Source organism: Dermacentor variabilis, chromosome 6, assembly GCF_050947875.1.
Source record: "Dermacentor variabilis isolate Ectoservices chromosome 6, ASM5094787v1, whole genome shotgun sequence".
Classification (NCBI taxonomy): Eukaryota; Metazoa; Arthropoda; class Arachnida; order Ixodida; family Ixodidae; genus Dermacentor; species Dermacentor variabilis.
Genome location: NC_134573.1, coordinates 142,083,364 through 142,105,859, shown reverse-complemented (window position 1 = coordinate 142,105,859; position 22,496 = coordinate 142,083,364). Strand labels below are relative to the sequence as shown.

At 47.9% G+C, this 22,496-nt stretch overlaps 1 protein-coding gene across 1 annotated transcript; it reads left to right on the top strand.

The window, feature by feature from the left end:
- Positions 1–2,505: 2,505 nt before the first annotated feature.
- On the top strand, positions 2,506–19,816 carry LOC142585358 (cytochrome P450 2J4-like). Its single transcript, XM_075696071.1, has 8 exons — positions 2,506–2,857; positions 3,258–3,385; positions 8,111–8,241; positions 14,919–15,220; positions 15,989–16,101; positions 17,525–17,789; positions 18,418–18,605; positions 19,593–19,816. Exons 1-8 carry the CDS (start codon positions 2,637–2,639, stop codon positions 19,781–19,783), a joined length of 1,539 nt encoding a protein of 512 aa, XP_075552186.1. The 5' UTR covers positions 2,506–2,636; the 3' UTR covers positions 19,784–19,816.
- Positions 19,817–22,496: the final 2,680 nt, after the last annotated feature.

Below are 22,496 nucleotides of genomic sequence, written 5' to 3'. Positions count from 1 at the left end.
CATTAAAATGTTGTGCTGTCTTCGTCATTAGTTATTGATGTGCCCTCAATTATTATCTGTGAAATCGGTTTCTTTCTTTCCTTCGTATGGTTCCAGAATTTTGTAGGATCATTTTTAATAAAGTTAGGCAGAGAGTTGTTATAATAGTAACTCTTTGCAACAGTCACCTTCTGTTCGAGAGAGTTCTGCGCCTTTTTTATTTTAACAGGATTTAACAACCTTTTTTAACACCTTTTTACCTTGCGTTTAATATGAATAACATCGCGTGTCATCCGAGGTGCATGTTTGCGAACTTTCTTATTTTTACTAGGGATGAATTTGTTCATGCCGTAGTGGCACATAATTTTGAATCGATTCCACAGAGAACAGGCATCAGTGCTGATAAAATCAACAAGACAGTTTTCCATGTGCTCTATGATAGACACATCTTCGGCATGAGAATGATCTTTGTAGCTAAGCACTGATGAATACTTTTGCGCCGTCTGTAGAACTGGTAAGGTGATGCTCACTATGCGGTGGTCGGAAAGTCCTTCTTCAATACAAACAAAATGTTCCGAGAAATCCTGGCTAAGAAATACCAAGTCGAGAACGGAATTGCAAATGCCCTGTACGCCTGTCGGTTCGCGTAGCACGTTGTTCAGGTTATAACGTAGCATAATATTGAAGACAACGTTGGTGTGCTTGCTGAACGCGTTTCCAGTGTTAATGCGCTCCCAGTCTATGTTCGGTAAATTAGTCACCCGCCAATATAATCTTATTCCTTCTGTGCCTGTTCATTTCATCCTCAAATTTTTGTAAGTATTCGGGAGTAGTATCCGGCGGTCTTTATATGGCGTAAACAACAAAGCTGTGACCCCAAGAGCTTATCTTGACGCGCAAACATTCAATCTCAGGGATATCTTCCAAGAGATGGGCAGAAATGCCATTTTTGATCAGAACGGCAACACCCCCCCCCCTTGTGCGCCTGTCTTTTCGGAACACTTTATAGGAAGGAGGAAATATATCGTCACCTTTTTCATGTAGCCAAGTCTCAGTTAAGACAGTAATATGAGGATCATGCTTCAGTAATTTCAAACACATCAGTTTTATTTTTAGTACTGCGGGCATTGACATTAATCAGTCTGAGCTGCTTATGTGTTTGTGAAGTTTGTGAATGACTCCGTCGCGTTGCCGCTACTTCAGGGACGCGTCATTTAGAAATGAGCGATCGGAAGCAAGCGAACGCACGAGGGAGGGCTTTTCACTAAAACGTGCGGTATGCTAAACGGTTTGCGCAGATCTGAGACATACCTGTTTTTTCTTCTTCTTCTTTTTTGTATCACATTCAACTGCGTACGGCTGCACATCTGTAGCCTTTACAGGAGACAGGGTGACGGAAACAGCTGGCCGAGCAGAACGCCGGAGCCGATAGGCTTTGACTAACAGACATCCATCCGCTCGGGCGGGTCGCGTACGCGGGTGACCTTGGCATCAGGTGCCGCACTCGAGCTCGCCCGTTAAAAATTGTTCTTTTTTTTTTCAGATTAGGGGGACGCAAGTCCCGTTGGGGCCCTCGTAATCTAAAACTCTCTTCTACTGTCGCTAATGGAGCGACGTTACCTGTACAACGCCAACAGACAACGAAACCATAAAAATGCCAACGAACCCATTGCATGTCGGCTTTATGTGGTCGAATAAAAAAAAAAAAAAATGGAGGCCCTTGGTTTCCCCTGCCTCTCCTTCAGCCTAACGTTTGTATTTCATTGTCATCATCGTCGTCGTCGTAGTCATTCTATTTATGTCAGTTGCAGGACGAAGGCCTCTTCCAGCGATAATCAATTACACCCCCCCCCCCCCCCGTCTTATTACTTGTTACAATTACCACCGGTCGGTGTACCTCGGACGCCGTCGTGGTACGAATATATGCAATGTATTTGGCGGACTGCGAGTTTGATCGAGTGCTTCAAGCTCAAGCAATATCTGGGACGTCACACGCCAGAGCGAGATCAGTAGCCTCCACAGCTGAAACGTTGCATGTCACACGGACAGGACACCCTCCGCAAAGAGAACGGGTGCATGCATCCGTTTGAAACGAGCGAATGGTATATGAGAGAGAGAGAGAGAGAGAGAGAGAGAGAGAGAGAGAGAGAGAGGAGTGCGCGATAATTGAGGCTTGTGACTAACATGGCCGGTCAACTGAATGTTTGCGCGAATCCGAGTGATCTGCTGCTCATTCTCTCTTTCCTTCTTTTTCGTAATGCTTGGCTACACAGCTGTGACTTGTATGAGAGAATCACAAACGGAAACGTATAAGCCGAATAGAACGTCGGAGCCCAGTTTTACTTACGCTTGCGGAAAATAACTATCCGCTCGTATACAGGTCGTGTACCTGGCTAACCGTGTCATCAACTGCCGCAGTCTACCCTCGCCCGTAAAAGAACGTCGCCCCCCCCCCCCCCGCCCTTCGCTCCCAAACGCAACCTTCTATCTGTTCTCTACTCTGTGCTCAAAACCACCTACTCCGCTGAGCTCGTTGATTATAACATAGGAATTCAGCTAGTTAGCAGTGGCGTAGCCCGCGGGGTTCGTGCCTCGCAATCCACACAATTCGTCAAACCTAACCGATCACTGCTCCAAGAGTTGCTCCAGCTTCAATCATGCTGGAGGCGGTGATGTGGGAGTGCACGATCACGGCGCTGGTCGTCGCACTTGTGGCACCGCTGCTGCACTACCTGTGGTTCTCGCTGCGGAGGATGTTTCGACCCGACCTGCCGCCTGGACCGCGAGGCCTGCCTCTCCTCGGCTACCTGCCTTTCATGACCGAGTACGGACATCGCGACATCGAGAGGCTCAAGCAGAAATACGGCAACGTGTTCGGGTAGGTTGATGATGAGTTATGTGTTATACGAGTTATGTGCGCCAGCTTAAGTAATACAGCTCAAAAACTAGAATTATCTGCCCCACGCAGTCTTTAAAAATCATGCACAGTCTAAAAGCAGCAGCAACAACAACAGTAACAAAACACGCTGTAAGTAAAACCTTGTTATAACGACGGTGAAGGAGGAGACACAAATTCCTTCGTTAGATCCATTATTGCACTTACTGCACTACGTATACCTCTACGGGGATATCAAGGTGAATTTCATTCACTTTGTTATATCCATTATTCCGTGATGTCAAGTTTCGTTTTAACGATACTATTGCCCGTTGTATTGAGTATCTGCCTTTTTCACTCCTGTGCTGTAACGTGTCACAAGTGGCAAATGGTTTTTCTGTAGACTCCAGCTCGGTTTCCGGTACGTGGTCTTCTTGTGCGACTTCGGCTCCATAAAGGAGGCCCTGTCGAACGACGCCCTGCTCGACCGACCGCATGAATTCCCCCTCAACGTCCACGAGAAATCTCAAAGTAAGCACGTTTGTCTTGGTTGTAGAAGATAGTACCTTGCACGCCAGTGTGGCTGTGGTATAATGTCACTGTCGCCCACTAGCATGTAACGAACATCGATAGCGGTTTTTTTTTTTTCAAGTCAAGCACCCTCACCTCATGAGCAACAAGCAGTGCATTCACAGCATATCGCGGCATCATCTGCCAATCACCCATCAACATCCGATGAACACCTAATGAACATTCATCGTGGCAGTGATGTTGGGGGCATTGCCAGAGGCAAGGTTAGCCTGGCAATTGCTCCGACTGAGCATCCCAATCCGTGTCGTGAAAGCGTGTCGTCGTGATTCCGTCAATTCATGGCTCTCGCAGAAATGTGTGCAAATGGTGCGCGACATCTCCTAGTGCACTATCCGTGGACCTTTCAGGGAAAACTACACCTGCTCTTCGCTCGAGTGAAGAAACCCTCTTCAAGTATAGTGCTGGAAATAACCCCCCCCCCCCCCCCCCCCTGGTAGTGCAGTTGCTTTGGCATTGCGCCACCACCATTACTTATAGATAAGCCCGCGGACGTGGGATCGAACCAGTGACCAGGGGACGAATCCGCAAAGGCTTTTTTTTTGTTCGTAAGAACCTCTTTCTGATTGGTAGACTCAGCCTACGCTAGTATAATGTTCGCTGTCACTGTTGATGGTTTTTGTTCTTCGAACTTTACTATAGCGTAAAAACGCTTTGTGAATACGGGCCCGAATGTGTAGCGGCTTGACAGTGCACTCTCTAACAACTGCGCGTGTCCGGGGCCCTGCTTTAAAGTTTCCCTGTCGCGTTTCATTCCGTAGCACAATCCGTACAGTGAAACATGATCACTCCAATCGGTTTAAAAAACATAATGCACCTTAGAAGTCGCCCGCGGACATTACGGATGCTTAGTCGATATTTCCAGTGATAGTACGAGCGGCTTGGCAGATAACTCTTCAGAAGCGGAAAGGCAATACTAAGTTGAGCCGGATTGATCAATAACTTCACTGGAGCACCAACGGTGGCGACGCCACACTGAAGTTCTCTCACTAGCTGCTTGTGACGTCACGCATTTTCGCCGCGTGTATGCTTCTGACTAGTTAATGGATATCAAAGGAACCAAATGTTCAACCTACAGAGCTTCAAGAACATTTTCCCGATGAGAAACGACCCAAACTTGCGAAAATACCGGTGACGTCTGACTATGTACCCTGACAGCGCTGCAACTTGAACGCGAAGTTCATAGCGGGAAGCTTTACCCTTAATAATGATCTATACCTTTCTTCTATGATCGCAGCATCTTCAGCGATTACCGTGCACGTTTATTTATTTATTTATTTATTTATTTATTTATTTATTTATTTATTTATTTATATATTTCGTGTACCCTCAGGGCCAGGGGCATTAAAGAGGGGAGTGGTTACATCAAATACAGAAGAATGTACAGTGCAACAAAATGGTTAGTAGTACAGAAATAGATGGCTCTAAGTTATACACTGTTATCTAAGTGTTCTTGTAGTGTTGCTTAATAAATGTGAAATACGCTGCATAAAATGCAGCAATACAGTGTTACGCTAATATAAGACAGTGATGGTAGTACAAGATACAATTGGTAGTACAAGAACATGAATTAAATGCTGCTGTTTATACAATGCTACCTAATATTGCCATGAAGTGCTGACGGTCCCACTCAGCAGATGTACGTGGAAGGAATGAATGAGACATGACATTGGTTTGGCATAACAAAATTCCAACTTTGTTATTGTGATCTAACCTTGATGAAATGTATTGAGGAGGGGAGATAAGTTTATCGCGAAGGGAAGGATGATGAAATATCTTATGAAAAAGTGAGTCTTAGACCTTTACGGCGAGAGGCTAAAGATGCAAATCAAGGTTTAATTTCATTACAGAAATGCTGGCAGTTCGGTTATAATTAAAAAAAAAACTAAACGAGCAGAGTTATATTGTACTATTTCTAATGAGCGAATTAGGTTTTTCTGAAAGGGATCCCAAACTACTGCGGCGAACTCAAGCTTTGGACGGACCAATGACTTGTATAGCATTAATTTTGGGCAAGACGGTGCCTTAGTGAAATTGGGTTTTAGGTATGCCAGCATGCGGTTAGCGTTTTTAATTACGTAAAAAGCGTGCATGGACCACGAGAGGTTGCTAGTAATATGGATAGCAAGATATTTGTAGGATGAAACAGGGTCTAAGGGGAGATTATTAAGGCAGTAAGAAAGAAGCTAGTTAGAAGTTCTGGACACGCGCATAAATTTACATTTTTTTATATTTAATTCCATTGACCATGACTGGCACCAAGTAGGGATAGCGTTAACGTCAGATTGAAGAGGAGATATGTCAGTGTCGCATATTATTTCCCTGAAGATTACGCAATCATCGGCGAATAAATGCATTTTAGAGGAAACACAAGAAGGTAGATAATTTTTGTAAATTAAGAAAGGGAGGGACCAAGTACCGACTCTTGAGGTACGCCGGACTGTACTCTGCTTTTTTGTCACTTTGACACATTAGCAAAGACAAACTGTGAACGGTTAGAAAGAAAGCACTCAAGCCATGCAAGCAGTCTGGGATAAATGTTAATTCGACGCACCTTAAACATTAGAAGGTTATGGCAGGCACACTTCGTTAAACGCTTTCGAAAAGTCTAAAAATATGCAGTCGGCAGTTTAAGAGTGATCAAGAATGACGTTTAGCTTATGCGTAAATAAAACTACTTGTGTTTCACATGAATATGTCTTGCGGAAACCATGTTGCGATGGTGAAAAGAATGAATTAGTTTCAAGAAAGCGAGGAAGATTAGAGGCAAGTATATGTTCTATCTTACATGGTATGGAAGTGAGCGAGATAGGGCGGTAGTTATATGGAGAATGCTTGTCACCCGACTTATGAGGTGGGATCACCTTCCCGACCTTCCATTGAGCAGGCAAGCAACCCTTATCCAGCGACTGTTGGAATATCATTGCTAGAAAAATGCAAGAGTAACAGCTAGTGCTTTTCAAAAATTTCGCGTTTATTAGATCGTGTCCTGGAGCCGAAGACAGATTTAAAGATGAGACAATTGATACGTCGCCTGCTGGTTCAATGATAATGGGAAACATTGCTTGGTAATCGTAGTCGTGTGTGGATGGAAGAGTAATATCTGTAGTTGATGAAAAGTTGTGCATGAAAACATCATTAAGTGCGGACGCACATTCATTAGTTGGAATAACATTTCCAATGCTGTCAATCAAGGTTATGATGTCATCCGCCTTGGGATTAATGACGCGCCAGAATAGACGTCTTACTTATAGGAGCAACAAAACTAGGACAGACTGTGGTTCACAACATCACAAGATCACCTGATCACACGTTACTTAAGCAACGCTAAGTATATGAAGGAAATTCACTATAAATATGAAAAATAAGAAAGCGACAAGTAAGTCAATTACATCTCGCCTAATTTCTCACATCTCAAATCTACTGCATAAGGGTCGTTTTTGTTTGAATAAATTCTAGTGTTTAGAGTGTTTTTATGTAATAATGCATATATGTAGAGTGCTCTTTGATGTTCATATTGCGTATGCGTTTTTCACATCTGTATGCGTGCTTGTATTTGTATCCCTTATTCATTGTGTATTTGTGTATATTTTCTTTAAATGTATCAGATTAACGTTTCTACTTTGCTGTCACAGTTTGTGTGCAACTGTAGTTCCAGTTTGGAAGGCCCCGCGCCAGGCGTTGCTTTTTCATTTGCAACGCATTTTTCCCGCTATAATAGGCAACAGTTTCCTGTCAAATAAATGAAAAATCGATCATGGGGAGACTGCCTATAGCTATGACTAAGCCCGTTTCCCGTAGCTCTTTCTGGCCCCTTTTGGCCAAGGTTGAGTTATTACCGCATGACACGAAAGAGAGAGAGAGAGAGAGAGAGAGAGAGAGAGAGATCTAATGAGAGTTAGTGAAGACTTAAGAACAGAAACGTTGAACTGAGTGGCTTTCCTCTGTCCTTTACTGGGCGGAAAGGGAAAGGGGAGAAAGAGAAAAGTAGGGAATGATGATGAATGATGAAAGCATACCGAGAGCTCATACCGAATCATACCGAATGAGATGAAATCATACCGTGAGATAGGAGATCGCGTCGTTCTTTTACAGCGAAGCTGTGTACCTCTACCGTCCAAGGAAATTTTCGTGTCGTTGTTCTAAGCGAAAAAATCCCCATACGTGGGCCGATCCCAGATATAGTACAATGCCAGGCCGACTCACGACGGAGGTGAAGCAGGCGTTAAGCACCTCCATACGTGGGCCGATCCAGAAGATAACCCGATGCCGGACCGACCCGCGGCGGAGGTGAAGCATATGCGTTAAGCACTCACCATACGTGGGCCGACCCGCGACGGAGGCGAAGCAGGCGTTAAGCACCCCCATACGTGGGCCGATGCCGAAGAGAGTGGTATGCCGAGCCGACCCGTGGCAGAGGTGAAGGGGGCGTTAACCACTCCCCATACATTGGCCGATCCCGAAGATGATGCAATGACGGGCAGACCCGTGGCGGAAGCTCAGTTCACAATTAAGGGTCCTACATACACAGTTGCGCTGTTCATCCTTCTCAAATGATTGGAAGGGCACTGAGTTTTTTTCTTTCTTTTTTTCTTTTTGGTACTCGGATTCTATTTTATGCTGCGGTCGCGTAATGGCGAAGCACTTAACCACGGGTTCCTCTTGCAGGCATGATTCTGGCCAACGGGCCGCGTTGGAAGGAACAGCGCCGGTTCACAATCAGGACGTTCAAGACACTGACCAGTACCACCAGAGTCCTTCAATCTGGTACCACGCAGACTCTCGAGACGCATATACACGTGAGATACGGCCACGGCTGTCCCTCCGCGAAATTCCTCTTGACGTCATGTTATTGTTACTAAGAAAAAAAAAATGTGCTGAAACAATAGACAAAAGCCTCTTGATCGTAATCGTATAGGCTGACGCCCATGTATTTCTGAGAGTTGCAGACGACCAGCAGACGATAATATCGATAATAGCCTCACCCACTATGACAAACGAAATCATATTTTCTTGCAAAAAGAAGAATAGTGTTTATATATTACAAGCTTTTACAAATATGATAAGTACTTTGAACCCACCAACGGCAGCTGGTGCCCTTGAAATCACCCAACTGGATCCGAATCTTTGGACCGTGCAGCAGCGATCATTGTCGACCGCGATCAAAAAATTTGATCCGGATCGAGCACGATGGCGATCAAATGTGAATGTGTGACACCCGTATAACAGAACAAAAGGTCACTCTTACCGTCGTAAGAGGTTTGGTAGGCCAGCGAGAACAAAAAAAAGAAAAAGAGGAAGAAGAACAAAAAGAAAAGGAAGGATGGTTGGCGGCGCTTTGAAGTTCCGGCACCAGTTCGCCGCGACTGCGTAGATTTTGATCGGATCTGCTCGAGCGTAATAAATTTTTTATCGTTAAAAAGTAACCTCATTCTCTTTGTTTTAAAGAGCTGTAGATCGAACTTCGCAAGTTTCAGGAGCCTTTACTAAGCCGCAACCAACGTTGCTATTTAAGAGTTGGCCACAACGGTCCAAACGCGGACAAAAATTCTTTAAAATGCGTGGCGTCACACCGAGCTATACCGACGCGTAGTTTTCGCCGCGAAAATAAATAAATAGAACTTTTGCTTCAATTTTTTTTTCGATAATCAATGTGTTACCACTAAATAACGAAAAGAGCGTTTTGAAAGAACACCGCACCATTCTCAAGGGATTATGTGTTTCTTTTCTAATATTCATTTAAAAGCGCTCCTTCGATTTACCTAGTTCGGGCGATCCGTTCAGTGACCTCGGCTTTCGATCTAATAATAGGCTCGCCACTGCCAGGTGTTGGAATCGCACCGCTGGCACGAGTTGTTGGGAACTCGGCGCTGACGCCCGTTGTTGCACCTGGGTCGCAAGCCCCAAGGGTAGCGTTGGCCTGGCGGCCTGGGGTACAACTGGAAGCATCCGAAGGTCCCGGCAAAGCATGAGTCGACTGGTAACAACAAAACAACTTGTTTATTCTAACATCGCAAAGAGTTGGCGGTCAGGTTGACAGAAGTAGAGAGACGGGAGTGCACGTTACTCAACAGAAGAAATCGGAGCCCTTCTTGGCGTCCGGGGGCAGCTGCTTTTATACTCTCGCAGTTGAGGGCAAGAAGGAACCCCTCTATAGACGAGCACGTGACTGTGCCGCTTGGGCACAATGGGATGAGAAGGTGGCGTAGCCGTCGTGCCGGCGCCGTTCGGGCACAATGGGAAGAGAAGGTGGCGCATACGCCGGGCCGCGCCGCTCGGGCACAATGGAATGAGAAGGTGGCGCGTACGTCGTGTCGGCGCCGGTCAGACCCCCTCGCTTCACAGTTGGGGGAGCTCCTCTCCCCGGCTGCCGCGCTTCGACAAGCGTGGGCACCAACATGCACATACACACACACACGCACATGAAGACACGTGGCATTAGAACAGGCCTGGACGCGCTTGGCGGGGAGGCGTAGCGGCGGCGCCGAACGGGCCAAAATGTCTGCCGCTTTGAACGAAGCCCCGGCGTCCGTTGCAGCCGCGCCGGCTAAACCGCGCGTCGTAGGCGAAACGTAACACAGGGCATTTAGCTGCAGGAAGTTGTCCGTGATTTCACCGGGGGATGCTGTTCTGAGGCGTTATTGTGGACATAAGAAAATTCCGCCATGTTGTTGAATTCACCGTCTTGTGAGCACCGATTGGCCCGCAGGGCTGCTACGGCCTTTCTGATTGGCCCAAAACATCAGCATGGTGGAATTTGACAATGTCCGGAATAGTTACGCAGAAATCAGTGTCGTGAGTGGCGACGTGTGCTCATAGCCGAGTGCCACTCCGTGGAGCATTAATGAGTGGCACAACCACAATGCAACCGTGTTGCAGCCTGAGTTCGTAAAGTACTTGATCAAAGAGAAAATTGAGAGAGAGAGAGAGAGAGAACGTCGTTCACCTTGCACTCTCTCTCTCCCTTCATGTAGCTTAAGAGGCCCCTCACCAGGCCCCGTAGCAAATTATGGTTATAAGCTGGAAGTTGTTGCGTGTCCTCTAGGGAGCGTTCTCCCCCAAAAAGTTTTCAAATCGGCTCAATAATAGCCGAGATAGAAGTATTTCAATGCTGCGAACCCATGATTTCAGCAGGCGGGCTCCACTGCCAAGCAAGACGCTCTCTCCACTCGCCCCGTCTAGCCTACGCAAGCAAAATTCCTTCCCTGCGTTCTCCCATACCAGACCTCGAGGATAGCGTAACGCATATGTCATGGTCCCCGCCTTCATTTTTCTTTTTTTGCTCCTCGCTTTTTTTTTTCTGCGCTACGCACTTCCGCCGACGGCTTCGCGCACGAGCTGTTGCCTCTCCACGCGGCGGACGATTATGCGCGCTGTGCACAAGGAAACATGACTAGCGGTATAATTCAGTGCTACACGAATACTGACGCAGAACGAGTGGATCGCAGAGCATGATCACGCGCTGGAACACAGTAGAAAATTGCGTAGTTTCGGTACCTGCCCACGTGACTGCACGACCGGGGGAGCGAGCAGACGAAGCGGAAGTACATCTTTTCTGCTTCGGTGCGAAGTAAAAAAAAAACGCGCAGACATTCTGTTTGTGTTTTATTATTTCTCTGAACTTCAATTCGTCAGCTCATGCAACAGATCGCACAGGTAACAGATGTTGTGTTGAATAATTCTCGAATTCAAGTGTCACCACGAGCGACGTCACACTGCGAACACGACTACGTAGGCGCAGGGGCACGTCTACGTCACCGTCTGGCTTGGAGCGCCGCGTCCGCGAGGAGAAGGGAAAACGGGCGTTCGGTTTGAAATTTCAGGTCTTTATGCGGCGTGTAGCGATGTAATACCTTGCAGACACGATCGTTATCGCGCAATGTATGGTCTGCGCTTGTCAGCTCAACACACTCGAAAACCTAGGCAGCGATCACTGCATATTAAACATAACACTTCAGACTGGACGCCTACGCAGGCAGATCGGCACAGCTAAACTCACTGACTGGCGAAAAATCAGGGAAGCGCAAGAACAGGACGCCGACACAATCACGAACCTGGAAGACTGATGCGACAACCTCCGTCGACATAAACAACGCCACACAAAGGAAATCGCTAGAACGGAAGAGACCCCAGAGGTGGATCCCCACTTACTACACCTGTGGGATGCCAAACGGGGCCTTACCCGCCGCTAGAAAAAACAGAAATACAACAGGAAACTGAAGACGCGCATAGCACAAATAACAGCGGAAGCGGAAGAATATGCCATGCAACTCGCCTCCGCAAACTGCTATAGATTCTATGACTCCTTCGGTGGCACGCTAGACACGGCCAAGACGTGATACATCCTCAAAGCCATCCTGGACCCCACCAAAACCAAAGGAGAAGGACACAGGGCTCTGGAGCGGTTACTACACACTTACCCAGGCAGCCAACAAGACCTCATCGATGCCATAAAGGCCAAGTGCTATGGAGATCCCGCTCCCACACAACCATTTAGAACACCCTACACAGGACAACCCAACCCACTAATGGACAAACCTATCGCAGAAAACGAAATGAGAGCGGTCATCGCAGCCACCACCCGTAACACAACGGCGGGCACAGACCAGATCACGAACTCCATGATCAGAAACCTGAGCGGCAAGTGTATCTCCGCGCTCACGGCTTTTCGCAACCAACACTGGGAACAAGGCACGATGCCTGCGATGTGGAAACACGCACGAATAATCATGATCCCCAAATGGGGCAAGAAATTGGCAGTTGAAAACCTCAGACCCATCTCGCTCACATCCTGCCTCGGCAAGGTGTACGAAAAAATTATAAACGCGAGACTACAGAGACACTTAGAAGATAACAAACAGCTGCCGGACACCATGTTCGGTTTCCGCGCAGGGCTGTCCACACAAGATGTGCTACTCCAAATCGAGGAAGAAGTCCTTAGCAACGTTTCCCGCAGCGGCGAACACGTCCTCCTAGAAATTGACATCAAAGGGGCTTTCGACAACGTCAACCACCAAGGATTCCTAGAAGGGCTGGCCAACACCAACTGCGGCGAGCAAACGTACAAGTATGTTCACAGCTTCCTGAGCCACCGCAGGGCGGAGCTAAAGATGGGAGAGATCCAGACTCCAGTGTACCACCCCCCCAACAAGGGCACACCACAAGGTGCTGTCATCTCCTCCATGCTGTTCAACGTCGCCATGATCGGCCTCGCAAGCAAACTGCAGGACGTAGCAGGTCTTCGGCACGCAATGTACGCAGACGACATAACACTCTGGACCACAACAGGGTCCCTCGTTGAAAAAGAAGAACGGCTCCAAACTGCAGCAAATCTCATCCAAGAATACGTCAGCCAACGGGGACTACAATGCTCCTCCAAAAAATCTGAGCTCGTACGAGTCTGGCGAGGCCGAGGTAATCACACAGTCCCCACAAACCCAACAAGAAGAGGTACGCCTCAACGGGGGCCTCATACCAGAGAAGCCATTGCTGAGGGTGCTGGGCATGTGGCTGCAGTCCAACCAGCGGGCCACACACCCTTACACGCCTCAAAACCAGTGTCAAGGCGATATCACGCATGATCTCCCGCGTAACATCCAAGAACAGAGGCATGAAGGAAAGGGACACCCTCCGACCGGTCAGAAGCTTGGCGGTGAGCAGAATCACATACAGCCTGCCATACTAACACCTCACACAGTCCGGGACAAAGCAGGCCGACACACTTTTGAGGATGACTTTCAAGACCGCTCTCGATCCGCCTGCCGATGAGTACATCTACTGAAAAATTATTGGCGCTATGGTTGCACAACACCCTCAGCGAACTGACAGAAACCCTTTACATCTCGCAACAACAGAGACTTGCGCGGACTCGCACGGGCCGGCAGGTCCTACAAACCTTGGGGTTCCCAGCTATAACAACACGAACCCAAGAAACCTGCTTGATAACTCGTCACGTCCAAGACAGGTTTCACGTTGCCCCGATACCACGCAACATGGACCCTAACCTACACTCCGGCAGGAGGAGAGCAAGGGCCCAGTACATGGAGAAAGCGTTCAGACTCAATACCACGGCCCGTTTTACGGACACTGCCATGTATGGCACGAACAACAAGGGCGCAGTTGCAGTGGCATGCGACTACCGAGGCCACGTTACCTCCGCTGCATCGACCCGCCCCTGAACGATTACGGAAGTCGAAGAGCTGGCCATTGCGTTAGCCATCCGCGAGGGCCTACACGCAAATCAATCACTGACGATCCTGACGGAATCCCATCAGGCTTGGCGCAACTTCCTACAGGGAAGAATTGGAAGACGTGCTGCACAAGTGCTAGCCCGAACACTCAAGGAGGACTCTGAGGACTTCACCACCCAAACCATCATCCGGATACCGGGCCACACTGGCATCACGGGCAACCTGCAGGCCGACAGAGCAGCTCGAGGATTCGTACATAACCGAGCACTCATCACGCCGGCTGCAGAAGACCCGGACCCTGTCGACCTCGAGTATTCAGCCATCGTGAACTACCACAGAGGGCGTCGCTTGTGATATCCACTACCACATCGCAATCTAAAGACAGAGGATGCCGATGCCTGACGTAGGCTCCAGACAGGCACTTACAAGAACCTACACATATTACGTCGGATACACCCCACAGCCTACAGGGACGAATGCCTGTGGTGTGGGGCCACAACTACCCTATACCACATTACGTGGGAGTGCACACTACACAATACAGAACACCCAGACACCGCGAGGGAGCAATGGGAGGCACTGCAGTCCAGCTCGGCCCTCGACGACCAGCTCAAGCTGATAAAGAGAGCTGAGAAAATGGCAAGAGCCAGCGGAGCCCTGGACTAGGGGCCCCGACCATTAGCGGTTTTTCTGATTATTCTTTTAATAAAGTTTATCTATCTATCAGCTCAAAATGCCCAGACCTGGTGAGGGGCCCTTTAAGCGCAGTGAGCAATCGGTGAACTTTGCATAACCGTCCGAAGTAGCTACATTCCCATTGCGGGCGCAGAAGTCCTTATCATAACCACCCGCCGTGGTTGCTCAGTGGCTATGGTGTTAGACTGCTGAGCACGAGGTCTCGGGATCGAGTCCCGGCTACGGCTGCCGCATTTAGATGGGGGCGAAATGCGAAAACACACGTGTACTTAGATTTAGGAGCACGTTAAAGAACCCCAGGCGATCGAAATTTCCGGAGTCCTCCACTACAGCATGCCTCATAATCAGAAAGTGGTTGTGGCACGTAAAACCTAACAATCTAATTTAAATTTATCATAACTGAAGCAGAACTTGCGCTAACGCGGGCAAAATCGCGATCGCAGCGCGTCGCCATTCGCGAAAATAAAGCACACGTTGCTATCACAAGCATATCAGGAAAGCAAGCCAAGCGAGCAAGGAACGGCGTGTACGTTTCACCAGGATCTTATGTTTTACTGAACCGTCGCCGACGTGACCCCTGCCGCATGCAGGACGAACTGTCGTACGTGGTTCGTGAGCTGGCGTCTCGCAAGGGCGAGCCCGTGGCCATCGCCTCGTTGTTGTCTTCGAGCACGTCCAACGTCATCACGGCGCTGGTGTACGGCCGTAGGTTAGAATACGGCAGCCCCGAGCGTGTCGAGCTGGACGAGCTCGCCGATGGGATCCCGGCGTTGGCGGCACAGATTTCGTCCATCAACTTCTTCCCGTGGCTGCGCAGAGTGCTGTCCGTCCTTCGCATAGGAGCATGCGGGAGGCTCAGGAGCGCCTTGATACGAAGGGATCGCCTCTCAGAGTGAGTGGGCTGCCCAAGTAGCTCGAGTTCGGGGTTGCGCGGGTCTACCAGACATTCTATACTTGCGATGACAAATTGGAAGTCTCTGTATTGGTTCGTGAGATTGCTTGGCTGGAGACTTTTGTACGTCATGTGCGGCTCCGAGATGGGTAATCATGCACAACTTTAATTGTGATCGCCAGTTATGCTTAGTATTTGTATTGGTTAGTGGGGCGCCTTGTCTGAAGCTGCTTGAGTGTCACAGGTGCCTCCGAGATTTGTAATCACGCAAAATTGTACTACTTACTGTTTTCACTGGTCCATGCCTTCTTGGCTGAAACCCTTTTGTATGTTTTATGACCGAAAAAGGAAGATAAAGTGTGGGAGAAAACGCAAAGGTCGTCACCGATATTTCGGAGGCAACAGAAACAATTCGTAGACTGCCTTCTAGATGGCACCACAATACGCGCTGCGGAAACTTTGCTAAGTTAGCTCACAGGCTTCCCCAAGGAGCATAGCTCTTCGCCTTGCTAGCGCAAGATGGTCAGCATGTGGCTGAATTAAGCGCCTCTTGACCGAGTAGAGAATATACATGTATACCAGCTAGCATCACCGTACGCGTGGGAGATCTGAACTTGCAAGTTCTTTCAGTTTCAGTTTTAGGCGATGAGTCTTTGATCTTGCCTGCTTAAAATTCCTTAAGTTGACAAGATTGGGTTTCACACATTGTGATACAGTGAAACGCTATTTAGACACCCTCCTTGTGTTCCTTGTTTTCTCTCTCTACAGGACCCTAATAGGCCTTCACGAGAAAACCTATCAGGACGGTGTGGTTCGTGACTACGTTGATGCTTTTCTCAGTGAGATGAGACGACCAGAGCAAGAAAAGAAGACTTTCACGCGTGAGTGTGTAAAGTAATTGCCATTCGATGAATATTGAGTTCAAGCCCCATCTAATATTCCCTGTCCAGTGGCACCGTCTTCCTGTTTCCTTGGCCCCTGTGCCATCTGCAGCGCGTTTTTCAACGAACATGAACCCGTACAGCCTTCAACCTCCTTCGGGGCTCCTTTAAACCATGTGGTACAGCAACGTGTAGTAGATTCAACACGCCAAGGTTAGCGTCCATCGGATTGTTGCACGAAGCTCCTAAGAAAACTGATAAAACGTTTTTCTTTTTCCGTGCATCTGCGTCGACTTTGAGAATTCCTGCAGAATTCATTCGCTTTAGTCGTGTTTCAGCGCTTCGAGTGAAGGCGGTGATGTCGAGTTCAATCCTCGGAGGCGGATGGAACTCGACGCCACTTGCGAAGCTCTCCGTTTCCCTGAAATGTGTTTCGGTCTGCTTAATGGCTTCGGGCTTTATTCTGGAGGATGGCAAATTTCACTTTTATGAACCTTTCCATATGCACTCGGCGCTTGGAGAAATATTACGAATATTTCTCCACCCGTTGTTTACATTCAGTTTTCGAAACATGCCAAACTGAGCCCAATTTGTTCCTCGAGATTGACAGTATGTCCTTTTCCTGACCAAGGAACGATTGGCCAGGCCCGCATGGACGTTGCCGAAACCCGTGACGTCACTGTCAGACAGTACGGGAACTTCAAAGTTGCGTCACGACCTGTCCTGATGGTTCTCGAGTCTTTCTGGCTTACCCCCTCTCAGGATAAGAGTTGCCGTTTCGCTATTGCAAAGGCGTATTTTGCTATCAACAGCTCACTCCACTATTCACAATAAGTGTCTTTCTGAAGTGAGGATAAAGAGAAAACTAATTCTGCCTGTAGTAGTCAACTGGCCTTTTACCATAAAAAACGAAGCCACTTTTACCGCAATAGGGACATTGTAAGCCAGGAAAGACGCAAGAGCGAAGGACAGGTAGCAACTCTTCTTTGAAGTTCACGCACCAGTTTCCCATGACGTCGTAAATTTTGATGGCATCTGCTAGGTCTTCGTTAATTTCTTGTCTGTAAATGTGGAATACATTGTAATTCTAAAAAGAAAAAAGTTATGTCAGATACTAAACTTAGCATGTTTCGGAAACCTTTATTGAGCCACGGGGAGGCGTGAATACGGGAAGAAAAAAAAATATCGGTGACGTAACACTGACGTATGGGGTGCTCCAGTTCCGGCGCTAAACTTGAAAAAAAAAAAGAACTTTGATCTCCCCTCCCCCCTTTCTTTTTCTTCCATTAATCAACCTATATTACTGCGCAATGAACGAAAACAGTATTTTGAAAGAACACTTCATCAGTCTTAACGCATGCTATGTTTCTCTTTACTGCCTCTCTTAAGCGCCATCTGTCGTCGACCACGCGCTTTGTTGCAGACGACGGGCTCAAGAGCAACGCGTCCTCCATCTTCGGTGCCGGGAGCGAGACCGTGCGTTCGGCGATAGAGTGGCTCGTACTGACGTGCGCCGCCAAGCCGGAGGTGCAGAACCGCGTTCGGGCCGAGATCGACGTCGTGCTCGGTCAAAGCGGTCATGGCTCTCGCGTCGTGTGGGAAGACCGGAGCAGGATGCCGTACACGCAGGCCTTCATCTGGGAAGTGGCGCGCTACGAGCCGATCAACCCTCTCGGCCTCATGCGATGGTGAGCTCGCAAAACAAGGACGTCTCTGGTTTGCGCTGTTCGTAGCTTCATAGTATCGGGCTTTAGAGAGACGCTGCTTCCGGCTGACTTCGACTTTCTCTTCGCGAAGACCTCCTCCTCTTCCCCCTCCTCCTGCTCTTGGTCCAATTTGGGAACGCCGCCGCGTGCGTTCAGACTGGTTTACGTTGTGGGTCTCTCCGTGAGGAATGTCGTCGAGATACCCGCACCTATAGGATAACGAGCAGTTATAACGTTGCTCCTAAATAGACAACCTACAGCCCAGTTACCTTCCAGAGCGGTGTCGGTACATACGCTCTCTAGGTTGGATCGAAAGTATGTATGGACATATCTTCTTTTTCACTTAACGAGATCAGTTGGTAGCCTGCGCTTATAAATTGTATATGTATCCTTGTGTGGTGTGAAGTTCTTTGGATTCGCGCCGTAATTACCTACAGTACCTTCCATTACGTGCATGGAAAGGGCTTGCGAGTTCATTCTCTCGAGTTTTCAGCACCTAAGTCATAGCGCTACTTGTAATATAGCTTGACGCATTCTACTTTAGGTCTCAGTAGCGCTAAGCAACTTTTTTGTTGTTCCCTGATGTGATCTCTCCGCGCTATCGCCGCAGTGCCAGCGAGGACACGAAAATAAGCGGCTACGTCATACCGCGAGGCAGCATCGTGGTCCCTTCGCTGAGGTCCATCTTCTACGACACGTCCTTCTGGGAAGACCCAGAAGTTTTCCGGCCCGAGCGCTTCTTGGTCGAAGGAGGGACCCGAGCCAGCAAACCTGAGAGGCTGATCCCTTTCTCATACGGTAAGAGCGTGGCGATGTCGTCTTTCGTGCCTCATTTTCTTTCCGCAGCGTCTATAAAGACAGTGCTAAGACGCTACATGTAAAAAAGAAAGGCAAATGAGACAAAGCGAGACGTAGGGGGTGGAACAGGAGTAAAGGACAGGGAGCAAGGGTAGATATCGGTGAACAAGAGAAGCCTTAGGCTCGAACCATTGCATTTCGAAGAGGGACTTGGCTCCGTCCTCTCCTCCCCCTCCCCTCTTCCCCATGAGGCGGGTAGCCTAAGCGCACGCACGAAGGAGTGAGATAAGGGCTGGGTTTACCCAGCACGGTATCACGTTAATGCGCAACCGCTAATACGCATGCGTCAAGCTAAACACCTCCATAATGAGGTACAGCACAGTCGGCACTTACATCATGTAGTGTGGACATATGCGCCGCAGTAAAAGTAAATGTGAGTGATGATGATCGATGACGATGATGTCTATGGGCACACCCTTTGAAACGAGGCGCCGACAAATAGGCGGCTCGCGTAATGATCACCGTCACCTAGTACCAGTGGGGTGCCTCAATGTTCTCCTCCACCCCCCACCGGGGGGGGGGGGAGACAAGCGGCGCTAGGTGGTGACACCTGGTGACACTGTGGTCAACCAATGCTAAGCCGAAGCAGAACTTTTGTTACAGTCACCATCAGCACAACGATTGCTGGCTGGCCTAAACGCATTTGCAGCGCCATAATCAACACAAAATTTGTATCGTTACTCTCTAAGCAAAGAGTTGTGGGGAGCACATGGGTGTTCTTACCGCGTTACGCTGATCACAACGTCATCAGGTGTCGCTACGAGTGCTGCCGCTGCCGGATACGTATTCTGCTATTCTACAGCTCCATTATCAGGTATTCACGTTCATAGTATTGACTGACGCAAAGAATAGCATGAAACAGCATATCTCGTGCTCTTGATGCCAGAGAAACAAAACATCCTTATCGAAAACGTCGCTTGCTTACAGGTAAACGTTCTTGTCCCGGGGAGATGATCGCCAACATGGAGACGTTCATATTTCTTACCACCATCCTGCAGCACTTCATCATCGAGGTGCCTCCCAGTGGTCCGGCCCTCGCTTTCGACGAGGTGTTGACCATCTCGCTTAGGCCCCGATCGCAGGAATTAGTTTTCCGCGCGCGACAAATGCGCCGTTGAAAACACCTCTAATAGATCATCTAACAAGTGGTTTTGAATGAATGTTTATTTGACAGAAAAAATACAGAGAATCTCTGGAGGCTGACAAAAAGGCACAAAAATGCCTGACTAAGTGTCAGTCCCCTTCCCCGACCGGTTCCCAGTGCACAAAACACTCAAGCACACAGGGCAAGCATGGTACACAAAGTGGATGCATGCTGTGTGTTGTGTTTTTCGGTGCTACAACCCTCTTCTGGTTGCGTCTGTGCCGTCTCGCTTGCTGTGTGTTGTGTTTTTCGGCGCTACAACCCTCTTCTGGTTGCGCCTGTCCCGTCTCGCTTGCTGTGTGTTGTGTTTTTCGGCGCTACAACCCTCTTCTGGAAACATGTACCAACTAGCCCCCCAACAAGTATTACTCAGTTACCTTATATGTCAACCTAAGTAATTTAGGGGAAACAGGGGGAAGGCGGGAGATGGAAATTCTAGACGACGAGCAAAACGAGAGCGAGGTGAAAGTGGGAGCCAACGTTGCGACAAGTGGGCTTGTCTTTTTCGAGGCGACATATATGCTCTCCTCGCCACAGTGTACATAAATAGGTAGGGTTCTTCTAAGGGGCTCTTCTAAATCTAAGTAATTTGCCATTCACGCGCGGAATACTCGCTAAGCGTGCACAAAGAGAAGATGGTCCATACGCGGGAAAAATCATTACTGATCGAGTGGTCTGCTAAGTCGCCGATAGTCGTATCTACAAACGTATGTAAATGACTCCGTCGTGTTGCCGCTACTTCAGTGATGGCATTTAGAAATTAGCGATCTGAAACAAGCGAACACACGAGGGAGGTAATGGGCGAGGGAGGGCTTTTCACTAAAACGTGTGGTATGCTAGATGCTTGCGCAGGTCTGAGACATACCCGTTGTCTCTTGTTCTTTTTTTTTTTTTTTTGGTATCGCATACAACTACATACTGCTACACATCTGTGGCCTTTATACAGGAGAGAGGGTAACGGAAACAGCTAGCCGAGCAGAACACCAGAGCCGGGTTGAACTATATATACAGATATCCTTCGGCTTGGCAAGGTCGCACACGTGGCTGACCTCGGCATCGAGTGCCGCACTCATGCTCGCCCATGAAATAATGTTTTTTTTTTAGATTAGGGGGACGCAAGGCGTTGGGGCCCCTTTATCTAAAGCTCTATTTTAATGCCGCTAACGGAGCGACGTTGTCTAGTATAAAGTCAATAGACAACGAAGCCAAAAGAATGCCAATGAGCCCATTGCATGTCGGCTTTATATGGTCGAACATTAAAAAAATATGGGGGCCCTCGGTTTGACCTTTCTCTCATCTAACCTAATGTTTGTATTTCATCATCAACGTTTCTAGTGATAGTACGAACAGCTTGGCAGATAACTCTACAGACGCGGAAAGGGAATATGAAGTTGAGCCGGATTGATCGATAACACCACTGGAGCACCAACGGTGACGACGCCACACTGGTTCTCTCACTAGCTGCTTGTGACGTCACACGTTTTCGCCGAGTGCATGCTCCTGACTAGTTACTGCAAATTAAAGGAACCAAATGTTCAACCTAGGGAGCTACGGGAACCTTTTCCTGATCAGAAACGACCCAAGCATGCGAAAATAACTTGAAACCTGTGACGTCTGACTATATAACATGACAGTGCTGTGGCATAACGAGAAGCTTTGCCCTTAATAATGATCTCTACCTTTCTTCTAACATCGCAGCATTTTCAACGATTACCGTGCACATATAGACATCTCACTTAAAGGAGCAACAAAACTAGGACAGTCTGTGGCTCACAAGTTCACAATATCTCCAGATCAGAAGTTGCTTAAACAACGTTAAGTATATGAACGAGAAGAAAGGGGGTTAACCGAGGGGCCCGATTTTTATTAGTCATATCATAAGAAGCCGACAAACACTGACACCAAGGACAAAATAGGGGAAATTACTTGTGCTTAATAAATGAAGTAATGAAACGATAAATTAATGGAAATTAAAGTGGATGAAAAAACAACTTGCCGCAGGTGGGAACCGAACCCACAACCTTCGCATTTCGCGAAGGTTGTGAACATTTCGCGAAGGTTAAGTATATGAAGGAACTTAACCACAAGTTTGGAAAATAATAAAGCCGTGAGTAAGTCCAATTACTCCTCGCGTAATTTCTCACATCTCAAGTCTACTGCATAACGATTGTTTTTGTTCGAATAAGCTCTAGTGTTTAGAGTTCTTTTTTTGTGTGTGTGTACGTAGCAAACTAGCCATGGATGTAATAGATAATTGTGGAGGCTGTTCGATGCGGCGTCACTTTAATTCCGGCTGCAGAGTCGAAACTCGGCGGAACAACGTGCTAGTGTACTGTGTTCTACTTTAGTCTTTAGATTTGTCCTGTTGCTCTTCCTTTCCTCTTTCCTCCCTTCCTTCCTATCTTCCATTTCTGTGTTGCTGTCACCTCCCTTCAGAAGAGTAGGCAGGCGTTGTGCCCCTTCCGGTGGCAGTTGCCAGCCTGCTCCTCGCCTTCCCTTTCCTGTTAACTGTATATATGTGTATATGTGTTCAAAACAAATAATAATAATAATAATAATACATGCAGAGCGCTCTTCTATGTTCATATTGCCTATGCGTTTTTCACATGTATGCGTTCTTGCATTTTTATCCCTTATTCATTTTATATATATATTTTTTATATGTACCAGATTAACGTTTCTATTCT

Coding starts and splice junctions, on each gene's coding strand:
- LOC142585358 (XM_075696071.1), top strand. CDS start 2,637: ATGCTGGAGGCGGTGATGTGGGAGTGCACGATCACGGCGCTGGTCGTC. Junction 8,242..14,918: donor CTCTCGAGACGCATATACAC/GTGAGATACGGC, acceptor TGCCGCATGCAG/GACGAACTGTCGTACGTGGT. Junction 18,606..19,592: donor GCTGATCCCTTTCTCATACG/GTAAGAGCGTGG, acceptor GCTTGCTTACAG/GTAAACGTTCTTGTCCCGGG.